Source organism: Bactrocera dorsalis, chromosome 4 (genome assembly GCF_023373825.1).
Source record: "Bactrocera dorsalis isolate Fly_Bdor chromosome 4, ASM2337382v1, whole genome shotgun sequence".
In the NCBI taxonomy this organism is placed as follows: domain Eukaryota; kingdom Metazoa; phylum Arthropoda; class Insecta; order Diptera; family Tephritidae; genus Bactrocera; species Bactrocera dorsalis.
The window spans coordinates 72,311,544-72,323,400 of NC_064306.1; the positions used below are offsets into that span (position 1 = coordinate 72,311,544).

Consider the following 11,857-nt stretch of genomic DNA (forward strand, 5'->3'; position numbering starts at 1 on the left):
TGCTCTCACACAAACGCCTCAGTATGGCCAATAGAACTCCTTATTAACCGTCCGTCCCTCCAGAACAAATTTAATGATCCGGATACCGGAAAAACAATGATCATCAACTTGATTTTCGAGCGGTTTTGGCGTGTTTTTTTCAGCTCGTTTTCTCCTTCATTCTGCTGATTGTTGAATTATTTGCATGTCAAATTCATAAACTCATGTCGCATCGTCAGTTCTAATACTCTCCATTAATTGTGGGATCGTAATTCGCATGATCAAGCATGTCCAAAGAAATCTATTTACCATACTCTCTTTAAAAAAAAATCAGCTTTATCGGGACGAGTAGAGCAAAAAAGCGATTCATAACCAAAATATCCACCAAAATCATTCGAACGGGATCGCGAGAGATATCAAGCTCTCTTGTCATCCCTCAAACACTTGTTTGATGAGTTTCAAACATATACAGTACAATCTTGACTTTATTAATATTTTCATCGGTTGAAGAGGTCGAAGGTTGTCCAGTACGGGGCATGTCTTCAACAATCTCTCGACCGTCTTTTAAGACGTTGTACAACTCGTAGGCTTCTGGTTTTGATAAAACAGAATCATCTTTTTCAACATTCGCAATGATTCGGCACACGAAATTTGGTTAGAAATGTTTTTCATACACAGACAGTCCTACAACTTAGCAAAATACATTTTATTAAAGTATCATTTACCAGGGGATTACAATTTACGCTTTTTTGTCACAATGTATATAACCTTTGAGCATGATCTAATACTTTAAAAGTACCGTTATTTTAATTGTGTATTGTGATTTTCATTCATACAACATATCTCCTCTCTCTCCCACAGGGGACAAACAGCACTACACATTGCTGCCGAGCACAATCGGCGCGACATTTGTGTAATGCTCGTGGCTGCCGGCGCCAATCTACAAGCACGCGACCTATGCGGCAATACACCGATGATGGTGGCCTTCAACAAGAACTCTACGGAGATTGCAACATATTTGGAAAGTAAGACGCTTTGCGCCGCGATACACACAACAACAGTTTTGCCAAAAAAGCGCAATAAAACACAACAACAAAAACCGTAAAATGCAGCTAAGCAGTAGATGAAGCCGCTAGACAGCCGAACACATACACACACACACACACTTAGAAATAGTAAACTTCCCCAAACGCTTGGCCACGATTCAAACGCGGGCAATGTAGTAGTTTGCAATCAAAAAAATCAAAAACAAAAACAAAAGCATTGCACTGATTGAATTTACAATAGGCTTAGAATTATCAAATACATATGTACATACTTTTTTGTAAGTTGGTTTGTGTGAATCCTTTTGTTATCGTAAGAGTTTTAAGTTGAATATAATTTCCAGTTTGTTTCCGTACTTTATTTCATTTAGCATTAAATAAGACAAACCTGAATTTCTCATTGTTTTATAAACGCTTGAATTCATCAATTAGTGTGTTTGAAGTATTCTTTGCGAAGTGTCGACAGTAATTATTATCAAAACTATGCATAATTTAAGACACTCACACTTTACTAATTAACTTAACTATTTCTTTTCTGCCCCGCAAACGCAAACGATGCACATGAATTTTGAAATAAATTAAACGAAAACGAAAATGAAAATGAAAACATCAAATGTGACAAACAAACATTCCATTTACGTAAATTAAGGTCAAGAGCGTTTTCTCGTAATGCAGAGACAGTCGCGAAATTAAAGCGGCGCCTGAATGTATGCACCAATAAAGATTAAGTCAAAACCCGAGAAATTTAGTATGCTAAAATTAACATTAAGTATTTAACAATAAATTTACGTTTAACAAATAAGTATTAGAAAAAAATGCAAAAGGCCCCTTGGACGGGACAATTTATTCTTAAAAACTTGTAGTAAAACACATATTTATATTACGATAATACATTTTAATTATTTATTAGATAGATTTATGGCATTATCAACGAGTTTCTCGCCTATTTACAAAGAATTCACCTAATAATTAATGTGACTCAATTAATTTGAAATAAGTTTTGCATAATTAACACCTGTGCCGTCTACCGACAAAGCCTCACACACACATAAATCACAACAAGTATTTGAATCCTGTTTGAATTGTAGCAATGCAATGCAATTCAACACTGTAAATTATGTATTTCGAACTAGCAACAGCTTAAGACAACAACAACAAGTTGCAAGTTAGAATAAAAACTGCAAAAATTTGAAATTGTAAATGATCAACCGCAAACAGGTTATCCGTAACACACGTTTGTGTTAGTTGCAAGCTTCTTGTAGCAACAAAAACATTAAAAGAAAACAACGCGAATAGAGCGAAGAAGAAATCAAATTGTGATATGAGAATTATTATGAATATTCTGCGAAAGTAAAAAAATGAAAAACGAAAAAAACTGAAATTACCCAAGTTAGAGTCATTTATTTTGGTGACAATGGAAATATAATTAAATAAAACATGCATAATTTAATAAATTAACTTATAAAGCTCATATTAATTCTAGAGGAAAATCGAATACAATGTGGTTAATTTAAGAGAAAGTTAAGACGTCAACAATTAAATTATAAACTGTAGCCTTAAACACCCAAACACACACACACTCAAATTGATATTCTAATGTAAATATTCATGTAAATAAGTAATACTCAACGAACTGTAAGACAAAATGCTGTAAGAACACACTTTCGTTTCGAATTTCAATTGCTTTTATGAACATGAATTTAAAATAAATACAAACAAAATACACAGACTATCTTTCTTTTTTACATTGGTTTACTTATTTTCACTTCAATATTATTTTTTAAGTTCGTCTGGCCGAGAGGGTTTATTATGAATGCATATAGAAAATCTAAGTTGTGATTATATAATTGTTGCTTTTCAATAATAAAAATGTTCCGGTAGTGGTATAAATCATAACCCAAAAAATTTTGCGAAATGCTCTCGAGTTGACAATACTTGAAAGGACGAAGAGTCGAGTCCTTTCCGGCCACGGTCAGTGAGCTGACAGTTTCAGGAGCCGATGGAAAGGAATGCCGACACCTTAGCTAATAATTTGCTTCGTACTTTCTTCTTAAGTAACCTCTAAGCTCATTTTCCAGCTATCTCCACTGAACAGACTACCCAATAACAATATGTATTTGAGTACCAAGGCGCAAACACTTTTGATTAAAGTATAGAAACAGCTCATGGCTGAAAATTTGCGTATTCATAATTTCTACTGCAAGAGCTGCTACTTATGCAGATTAAAATTATAATGGTATTTGCGTCCATAAATTGACTAAACATTCTCGTTGAGCTTGAAATATGAGTACATTGCAACGTTGGGTGCATTTCGGAATGCTTAGAAGTCAGCCAAGAAGAAGAAGAGAAGTCAGCTATAACTCTCTTTATCGGCCAATATATGCTTTTGATTTGAAATATACTTCTTTGTATCGTTAACTAATACATACATACATTTAATATATTATATAATATTTATGTCATACATGTTTTCAGTAAACAACACATATTTTTTTTTGTTTATGAGAATGTTACACAAGCCGAATAATCTTCAAATTTAAGATACTCGTAGTTTAGTGTTATTTCAATATTAAAAATTTTCAAAACAAATGTAATATTTGTCTCTTACAGATATTAGAAAAAAGTAATGATTAATTGAATTATATATTCCTAGATCATTAAAGGCATTTGCAAAGTTTTTTCAATTCGAAAATATTTGTAATTGCAGACACGAACTTTGTTTAATAATTCTTTTGCAAATACAATTTAGTACATGCATATATAGATTTTAGATTCGTCAGTAATATTGGTAGTCGCATAAGGTAGTAATCAAGTCAATTAATTCAAAATATTTGAATATTTATTTCGTAAATATAACAATTAAAATTGTGCTTTCTTAGCATATTTGTATGCTTCCTTTAATTCACATACATACATGTAGCACATACATATCTATGTATATATATGTATGTATGTATTAGAGAGCTTTTAAAAATAAAACCAAAATCTGTGGTTAAAAGCCACTTCATACAAATGTGTTAAGAAAAAATCAAAGTAAACACACAAATTGGTATCTATGTTTTGGATTTCATTAAATATCAATGCAAACACGATTTATTGCATTTTTATTCAAGCCCCTTAAATTTGCAATAAATTGTTTATGAATATGAGGAAGTTACAAAAAATAATTATACAAAGTAAAATGTAAGAAATAGTTTAATTTAATTCAAAGAAAACACATAACCTCAAATTTGAATGAGGAAAAATTGCAATAAATGAAACTACAATTAAATATAGAAAATTGGTGAATTGAAAAAGGAAATAATTATTTATTAAAAAAGTAGAAACTTAAATAAAATCAAATGCAACTGAAAGGCAACGGACAATCTTCACTTGTACACACGTGCACTCTTACACACACACACCACACGCACTTAACGCGTTATTGACGACAAGTTAAGCGCACGATTTCGTTTCTCCGAAATATTAAAAAAAGCATAAACAATTAAAAATAAGCACAGTTAGGATTAGGTAAATTAGAAATAAATCCTTGGAAGTAATGCACAGTATTTCAATAAAAAAAGAAATACAAGAAAGCAATGATATAGTACAGGCTTAAGAAAAAAATTCTTTGATTTTCAAAAATAAAAAGTTTTTCGCACATGCGTATTTAATAATTAATAACTAATTAACAATTAGTTCTACGCATGTAGAATTAGCAGCAACCACTAAACTCCTTAAGAAAATATAAATGCTAATATGTCCATCGATTGGCCTGCATAAATTTAAAAACATAAAACAGTTACTTTATTATGATTATTATATACTATATATTAACATTAATTGCGGAAGGCGTATAATTAACTATGGAACATATTGGGTAATGAAAACACAAGTTTCACAAGTGAAATGAACTTTGTTACTTAATAAATTTGCTAGCGAGCTAGGAGTAACACTACTATATATAATATTTGCACGTAGGACATATTCCAAAATAATTAAAAACTTGAAACGAAAGTCTTATGATTCCTAGTTATATAAGACCCAATATTAACAATATACAATATTACCATGATTATTTACTTTGTCGTTTTCAAACTACGCGTGTATGTATAGTATGTGTATGTAAAATATGTTAAGACAGCATTACACAATTTAATTCAAAATTAAATCACAAATTCCGCTAGAAGTTAGCTCTAAGTACTAATACGCTTAGTGTAACGGTTCATTGTAAATATTAATATAAAAAAAAACTGGTATACTGTAGTTGCTTAGTAAGCGATTATATGGCTAGCAGTATACATATGTACATACACTTCACAACTACTCACTGGTTAACACCGGTTGAACTCGCTTACTGAAATTTACCACTTGGCGATTGAGTGAAGATTGTAAGGCGAAGCATCCATTTGTAATTAATTACATATGTATGTATGAGGACATCGTTGATGTTGTTGGAAAAAGAAACACATTATAATTTTCAAGCGCCGTGCAGTCCGTTTCGAAGAAAGATAATGGAAGGAATAGCTTATATGTATGATATAGTCCTCCAATGCTTACTAATAACAACCCAACTTTCAGCCAATTAACTGGCTGGAATATCTCATCACTTAGCTGAAGTGCAAAGTGTACTAGCATACATATGTACATAAAATTCATAGATATTTCTCAATTCTCAGCACCCTTTTTTACTAAAGAATAACTCAAGTCTGACAACTGAAATTTAGACAATTTTTCAAAATAAATACATACATACTTACATGTATTAACAAAGAAGTTAAACGAATTAGGAACTACTAACTACAAGTCGAGCAACCAATTAGTTGTTGCTCGTACAAAACTTCATATAATTGTAATTTACTATAAAAGAAAACAATGTAAATAGATTTAGAAAACTTACAATTGAAAGCTAGAAAATAAAAATTGAAGTTAAAACTAAACAACGCACTGCAAGCACTGAGGAATTTGATTCAATTTTAATGTTAGTCTGTACTTAAAATGTAACGAAGCAAGAAAGTCGGGAGGCCGCATTTCAGTAAAACAAAAACTGAGAAACAGCAATTCATTGTTAATTTGTTTTTAATGTATATGAAATGTTTAAATTAAACTCTGTAAAATACTCCATGTGCCTCTTCTCCCTTTCCGTTCCACAAAGGTGGTTAAATGCAAAGCACCGTTGCTCTCTGGGATTTGCTAATGCATTGGCTCCGCGTTGCAGCTCCTTGGAGTGCTTACAAACACCATCTACACATGTTTTGTTTCTTTACTTAAGACATTTTTAACTCAAATAACATACATACATACATATGCTAAGCCTAAAAGACTTGTCTTTATTAAACAAAAAACAACAAATAATTAATATAAGAAACATTAATTTCGGCAAATTCTATATTTAAAAGTCAAATGCAAGATATTGTAAATAAATATATTTAATCTACGAATCCGAAGCTACTTTTATTAAAGAAAAAATTAAAGAAACTTTTTTTGGAAATATTAAACATTTGTTTTTCTATCAACGAACATGGGAAAACTGTAAGTAATACTCAATGTTTATTAAAAAAGCATAGTTTTATTAACATTATATGGTATTGAAAATTGTACATAATTATGATGTTGAAAAATAATCAACGGTAGCTCTTCAGGTGCACCTTGGTAAACATGATCATAGATATACATAATCTTTTCAATTCACAAAAGAAATATTTTATATAAAAAATAAAATTCACTTCACTTTAAAAGTTTTCAAACGATGAATTACATTATTTAAAACAAATAGAGTCTTCTATTTGAAAATAGATTTTTGATAGGAATGACCAGTAATCCAAATTGGCGAAGCATTAATTCTCTGATGCGGATGGTAAAACTCGCGACTTTCTAATTTTTCCAAACTGATGTAACGTAATCTGTAACCATCAGCGTTCCGGACCCGTTGTGAATTCAATATCATGTAGGGTGGATTTCTTAATTGTTCTCCCATGGCTAAAAACTCATTAACATTATGTTCCATTATAACTTCAGAAACGAGAAGTGTTATTTCAGTGTCGTTGAACGCCAGGTTAAGCGGTGGGTTATTACGGAACTTTGGATATATACTGTAAAACTGGACAATGTGTGACTGGCGCTGAAGAGAAAAACAGTTTCGTAAAACTAGGAAACTTCTTCTATAAGTGGTCAAAATAAATTCCGTTGAATATTGGGCTAAGACTTCCAAAGCGACTGCCAACTCTACCATAGAATTGAAATTAAAAACATTCCTGTCACAATGGCTTACCAGTGACGTAATATCTGAACAATTTCCGCAAACTAACACTGCAACGAAAATTTTGTATAAATACTACAATGTTTAGTTTGTATGAATCTTACGTAATTCGGCACGAAATCCATTCAACACTCGCACCATGTAGTGGTGTTTTGGAAACCCGTTACTGCGGTCAATTATTTGCACAGCAACTTCGCACATTGCTACATGCACATCTTGCATATCACGACCTGCAGCCACCTCCATTAGGATGCCACTTAACTGTCCACTCGTGGGATCTTTCAATAATATCTATAAACCAATAGAATACGTTAAAGTAGCTTGAGTTGTTAGGTCAGCACTCAATATGTTTTCGTAATTTACTACAAAAAAATTCAGTTTCTTGATCATGGAACATAATAGCTAAAATTGCTCCAATAAGTTCAAATTGTCAAAACTGCTTAACATACATATAACTTATTCCGATATTTGTATACCATAGAAATATTATTTAAAATGTTTGCGTACTCCACCGTATTGGAATCCATTTTGGTAGAAACAATTCCCATAAATTACCACCGGTATGCACCAATTATTAGCCAAACAGAACAAACGTAATTTAGCACAATAGTCTTGTGATTTGCTTTAAAACAATAAAATAAATACATATACCCATTCAAATATATAAAAAAAAATAAATAATTCATACCTTGACGCTCCAGCCATTGAACGTTTTTCCTAAATTGTACGAATTAGAAAAAATCATGAAATATTATTTTCAATTAGTTCTAACCTTTTGTTCATTGTTGCTTTTGAAGTGGGCTTGCAATAATTTCGGCCTTGCCCATTGTACTTTTAAGTCATTACCCCACATGCGCATGTGACCAGGTGTCGTTTTTTTCTTAGCCTCCATAGCCGATTCGTGATCATAAAATTCGATAAAAGCAAAACCACGATTGAAATCACCTCTCAACGAACAAGTTTCTGTAGCTGGAAACGATATACAACGCTCTATGTCGCGGAATGTTTTCTTGAAACCTTCCTCCAGAGACGACATCGGCAATTGCTTTGGAATGTTACTCACAAAGAGGCGATTTTTTCCTTGCGATCGGTAAACGCACACACGTTCACCGCCCAAAAACAAACATTTTAATAATTCGTACGCCACTAAAGCTTCATATTCTTGTGTGTATCGTACAAAAGCATAACCGCGTGTCATACTAAAAGACTGCATCATCACTCGCATTTCATAAACAACACCACAGCGATGCAACCAGGTCAGAAAACGTACCTCATCCAGAGACTTGGGTAAATTCGATACATACAATTCACATATGTAGGAAGGACGTTCACCTATATATTCTACTGGCGGTCCAAACACTTTGCGTCCATTCTCCAAAATAGCAGGCAGAGCAGCGGCTTTCATGAATAGTGCCTCCCAAGTAATATCATTATGATTGATTGAAAACGAAGAGAAAGATTCAGATGGTGACGAAGAGGAGCCTCCCCCCAACCACGATGATGACAAATCAGACATTTCTGTCTTTTTATTATGATTTTATTGTCTACAAATAAAAAATATTATCTTCAACGGTTAAACACCCACAATTCACTTTCCAACTAAAACGCTTTTTAATGTTATTGCGTTTCGTCCGAAATAGTATCCACCTTATGTTATTTCTGGGCCTAATTGGACACAGAGTGGTCAAGTTTCTGTGCTTCCAAATAGCAAATAATACAATAGCAGATTCAGTTTTTTTGACAAACGAGTATATCAGATTTTTGTATTTCAATTCATTAACTACAAAATATGTTTACCTAGTTTTTTACCATTTTATTTAGCATACGATTAGTATTTTAAATAATTATATATGTAAGTGGAAATTACCAAGATTAAATTCTCGGTCTTCGTTACCGTAATAAACAAATAATACAGTTAAATTTCAGGAATTTATTTGAATTCCACTAAATGCACATTCGCTGGCAACATTGCGAAGTAACGGGAAAGTGTCATTAAATTCAAATAATTTGTAGAATTGGCAGCATTGTCTCAACGGATATTTGTTTGTGATATTCGTAGATCACGTTTAGAATGATCAATATTTTCATTGAAATTAAATTCAAATACGCAGATAATAGTTCTTAAATAGTTTTGAAGTTACACAATTTGCAGAAATGGAATACACAACAGCCAACGGGTCCTATTTCGGAAGGAGTGATACAATGTGTACTCCACTACATATTATATACCCGTTATCAGCTCCGGTCGCTTCTGATAACTTTGGTGGAAGTAATTATACACCTTCACCACCAATTTCTAGTCCACCTTTGCGTAATGACGCCAATTTCCAACAACAGGATCAACCATTTACCCTCATGCAAATGAACGGGCGTAAAGTGCTTGGTCCTCCAGAGGATTGGCAAGGTTCTCCCCCATCAAGTGCATGCGAACTTTTTGTACGTCGAATTCCACGAAATATAGACGAACAGAGACTTATACAACCATTTTTACGTTTTGGACAAATATATGAAATGCGTTTGCCGATGGATTTCAATCAGGTAGAAAATTTGATATCATTACTCGTACATATGTATGTTTCGGTGTAGTAAATATATGTTATATATACATTTCTTTTAGGCAAATCGTGGTTACGCATACGTCAGGTACACCACTGAGGAGGAGGCAAATTGTGCTATGGAGGTGCTGAATCATTTTTATGTTGCACCTCATCGCAAGTTAGAGATTTTACAATCGTATGAAAAGTGCTGTTTATTTGTGAGCAATATACCGAAATATTTGGATGAAGTAGAGATTGAAGAAAAGTTACGAACCGTGTTTCCAACTATGGAACGATTGTATATCCAAGTAGGCAATTCAGGTAAAAATATTAATGGGGATCACGGCAAAAACGATGAAGTCTGTAATCAAGAAATGAGAGGCACAAACAACGATTGTAAGAACCGTGGTTATGCCGTCATACATTTCCCGTCACACCTAGAAGCTTTAGAAGCGAAGAAAAGCACAACACCAGGTGTAATTCGAATGTGGAATCGTGACTTGAAAGTTGTTTGGGCAAACACTGAACGCGATACTGATACGTCGAAATCAGTAAGTTTAATAATTGATAATATGAAATGTAGATTTTATACAAACCCGTTATATGCGTTTAATTCTTCGCGCAGAATAAAACACTTTTTGTCCGAAATGTGGATCTTTGCATTAATAAACGTGACATTATGGATATGCTTGTGAAATTCATTCCTCGCCAGGAGATTAGAAAAGTTACGAAAGTTCGAACAATCGCTTTTTGTGATTTCACAACTCGTGAGGCGGCTGAAAAGTGTTTACAAGAATTACAAGGAACAATATTACAAGGCCAATGTCTCAGTATTGAATGGGCTAAACCGTCGGAAAAGTGAGTGAACTTTTAATATTTTAATTTTTTGTTTTTGTAAGTTTAAAAATGCTCTTCTTCCAAATAGGCAATCTTTGCATCGAATGTGTAGGACAGATTTCGATGCCATGCTTCGTCTTAAATGCATAGCCAACTGCTGGCAAATACCAGTCATCATTTTCGGCACTTACTTCGAACGTGAAGATCTTCAGTACGGCGCGGTCATGATGCGGAGCGCAGTTGGTACAGCACGGTCTATTTTCTGCGTACTCCAGTGCCAAGAACTTGTTGACATACATTCGCGTATATGTGAAGTGGTCTGTGTTTTATTGGAAACGATTGGAACTTTTCCAGACTACAACTACTTTTTCTTTGTAGAAAGCGACAATGCACATCTTTGTAAGTTATCACTGCACTGTTACTTTGAATAATTAAAATACTAAGATTATTTATTCTTAGTGGGAATAGTGACACATGATTGCCAATCAGTGAGCTTCATCGCATCTCATCAAGTACCAAAAAACATACATTTCGATTTAAATGAGATTATCGACATGAGCTTGGCCATTGCAAATTTAGCTGCCGTTGAAGAGGATGTACTACTTCAGGCCTATCATGAGAGTTTTCAGTTGCCCACCACCGCCACATACTTACCAAATTTGGTAGTTTCTGGCTATCGAATTTTCGGCACAATCTTTCCTAAATACCGAAATAAACCACCGTTAGCGCACAATCTTAACGATACACAGATAGTACTAGCCCTATGTTATTTAATGACCGGCACAAATACAGTGTTGCCTAGCCGTCCCTATATTGCCTATCCGGTGTCGTCATTCGATAATGGCTATGAAAGATTACGATTCGTCTCACTTAAACTCTTGCCCATTGCTGTCACCCAATCACGTTATTTGGTTCATCAGGCGCTCAACCATGTGCAATTTGGTAATGTGCATAACTTTCATCCAGCGCAACGTTTCAAAACCCGTCCACTATGGATCACAGGATGTTCTTACGCCAAATCACTTAAACAACCCACACCAGCGCAAATAATGCATGTGAATGAACAAGGAGCTCAAGATCAACGACAATATAACAATACATCGGGCAGTGCTTATATGCCATCTACTTATGCCTCTTCTAGCGTTTTAGCGCCAATAACTAAAGAACCAACTCGGACGACTTTTGGAGTCAATTGAATTTCGGTGTATTTTTTTTGCATTTTA

At 33.6% G+C, this 11,857-nt stretch overlaps 3 protein-coding genes across 5 annotated transcripts in view; 2 read left to right on the top strand and 1 right to left on the bottom strand.

Annotated features, from left to right (window-relative positions):
* The window catches only part of LOC105225548 (eye-specific diacylglycerol kinase), a 198,359-nt gene extending 195,612 nt beyond the window's left edge, over window positions 1-2,747 (top strand). For 2 of the 3 annotated variants that reach the window (XM_049455790.1, XM_049455792.1), the window contains one exon: window positions 841-2,747. In XM_049455790.1, the coding sequence (XP_049311747.1) occupies window positions 841-1,084 (244 nt within the window). In that variant the 3' untranslated portion in view covers window positions 1,085-2,747. The remainder of the gene's footprint in view (window positions 1-840) is intronic. The other variant, XM_049455791.1, reaches the window with a different exon arrangement.
* A 3,812-nt stretch (window positions 2,748-6,559) lies between these two features.
* On the bottom strand, window positions 6,560-9,072 carry LOC105225543 (uncharacterized). Its single transcript, XM_011204060.4, has 5 exons — window positions 8,033-9,072; window positions 7,949-7,977; window positions 7,768-7,882; window positions 7,365-7,551; window positions 6,560-7,310 (listed from the first exon to the last, which is right to left on the bottom strand). The coding sequence occupies exons 1-5, from the start codon at window positions 8,774-8,776 to the stop codon at window positions 6,784-6,786; spliced, it is 1,602 nt and encodes a 533-aa protein (XP_011202362.2). The 5' UTR covers window positions 8,777-9,072; the 3' UTR covers window positions 6,560-6,783.
* A 206-nt stretch (window positions 9,073-9,278) lies between these two features.
* On the top strand, window positions 9,279-11,851 carry LOC105225567 (uncharacterized). The gene is made up of 5 exons (XM_011204095.4): window positions 9,279-9,798; window positions 9,878-10,348; window positions 10,423-10,655; window positions 10,723-11,033; window positions 11,094-11,851. Exons 1-5 carry the CDS (start codon window positions 9,415-9,417, stop codon window positions 11,828-11,830), a joined length of 2,136 nt encoding a protein of 711 aa, XP_011202397.4. The 5' UTR covers window positions 9,279-9,414; the 3' UTR covers window positions 11,831-11,851.
* Window positions 11,852-11,857: the final 6 nt, after the last annotated feature.

Coding starts and splice junctions, on each gene's coding strand:
- LOC105225543 (XM_011204060.4), bottom strand. CDS start 8,776: ATGTCTGATTTGTCATCATCGTGGTTGGGGGGAGGCTCCTCTTCGTCA. Junction 7,978..8,032: donor AAAGCAACAATGAACAAAAG/GTTAGAACTAAT, acceptor CGTACAATTTAG/GAAAAACGTTCAATGGCTGG. Junction 7,883..7,948: donor TCAATGGCTGGAGCGTCAAG/GTATGAATTATT, acceptor ATTGTTTTAAAG/CAAATCACAAGACTATTGTG.
- LOC105225567 (XM_011204095.4), top strand. CDS start 9,415: ATGGAATACACAACAGCCAACGGGTCCTATTTCGGAAGGAGTGATACA. Junction 9,799..9,877: donor TGCCGATGGATTTCAATCAG/GTAGAAAATTTG, acceptor CATTTCTTTTAG/GCAAATCGTGGTTACGCATA. Junction 10,656..10,722: donor TGGGCTAAACCGTCGGAAAA/GTGAGTGAACTT, acceptor TCTTCCAAATAG/GCAATCTTTGCATCGAATGT.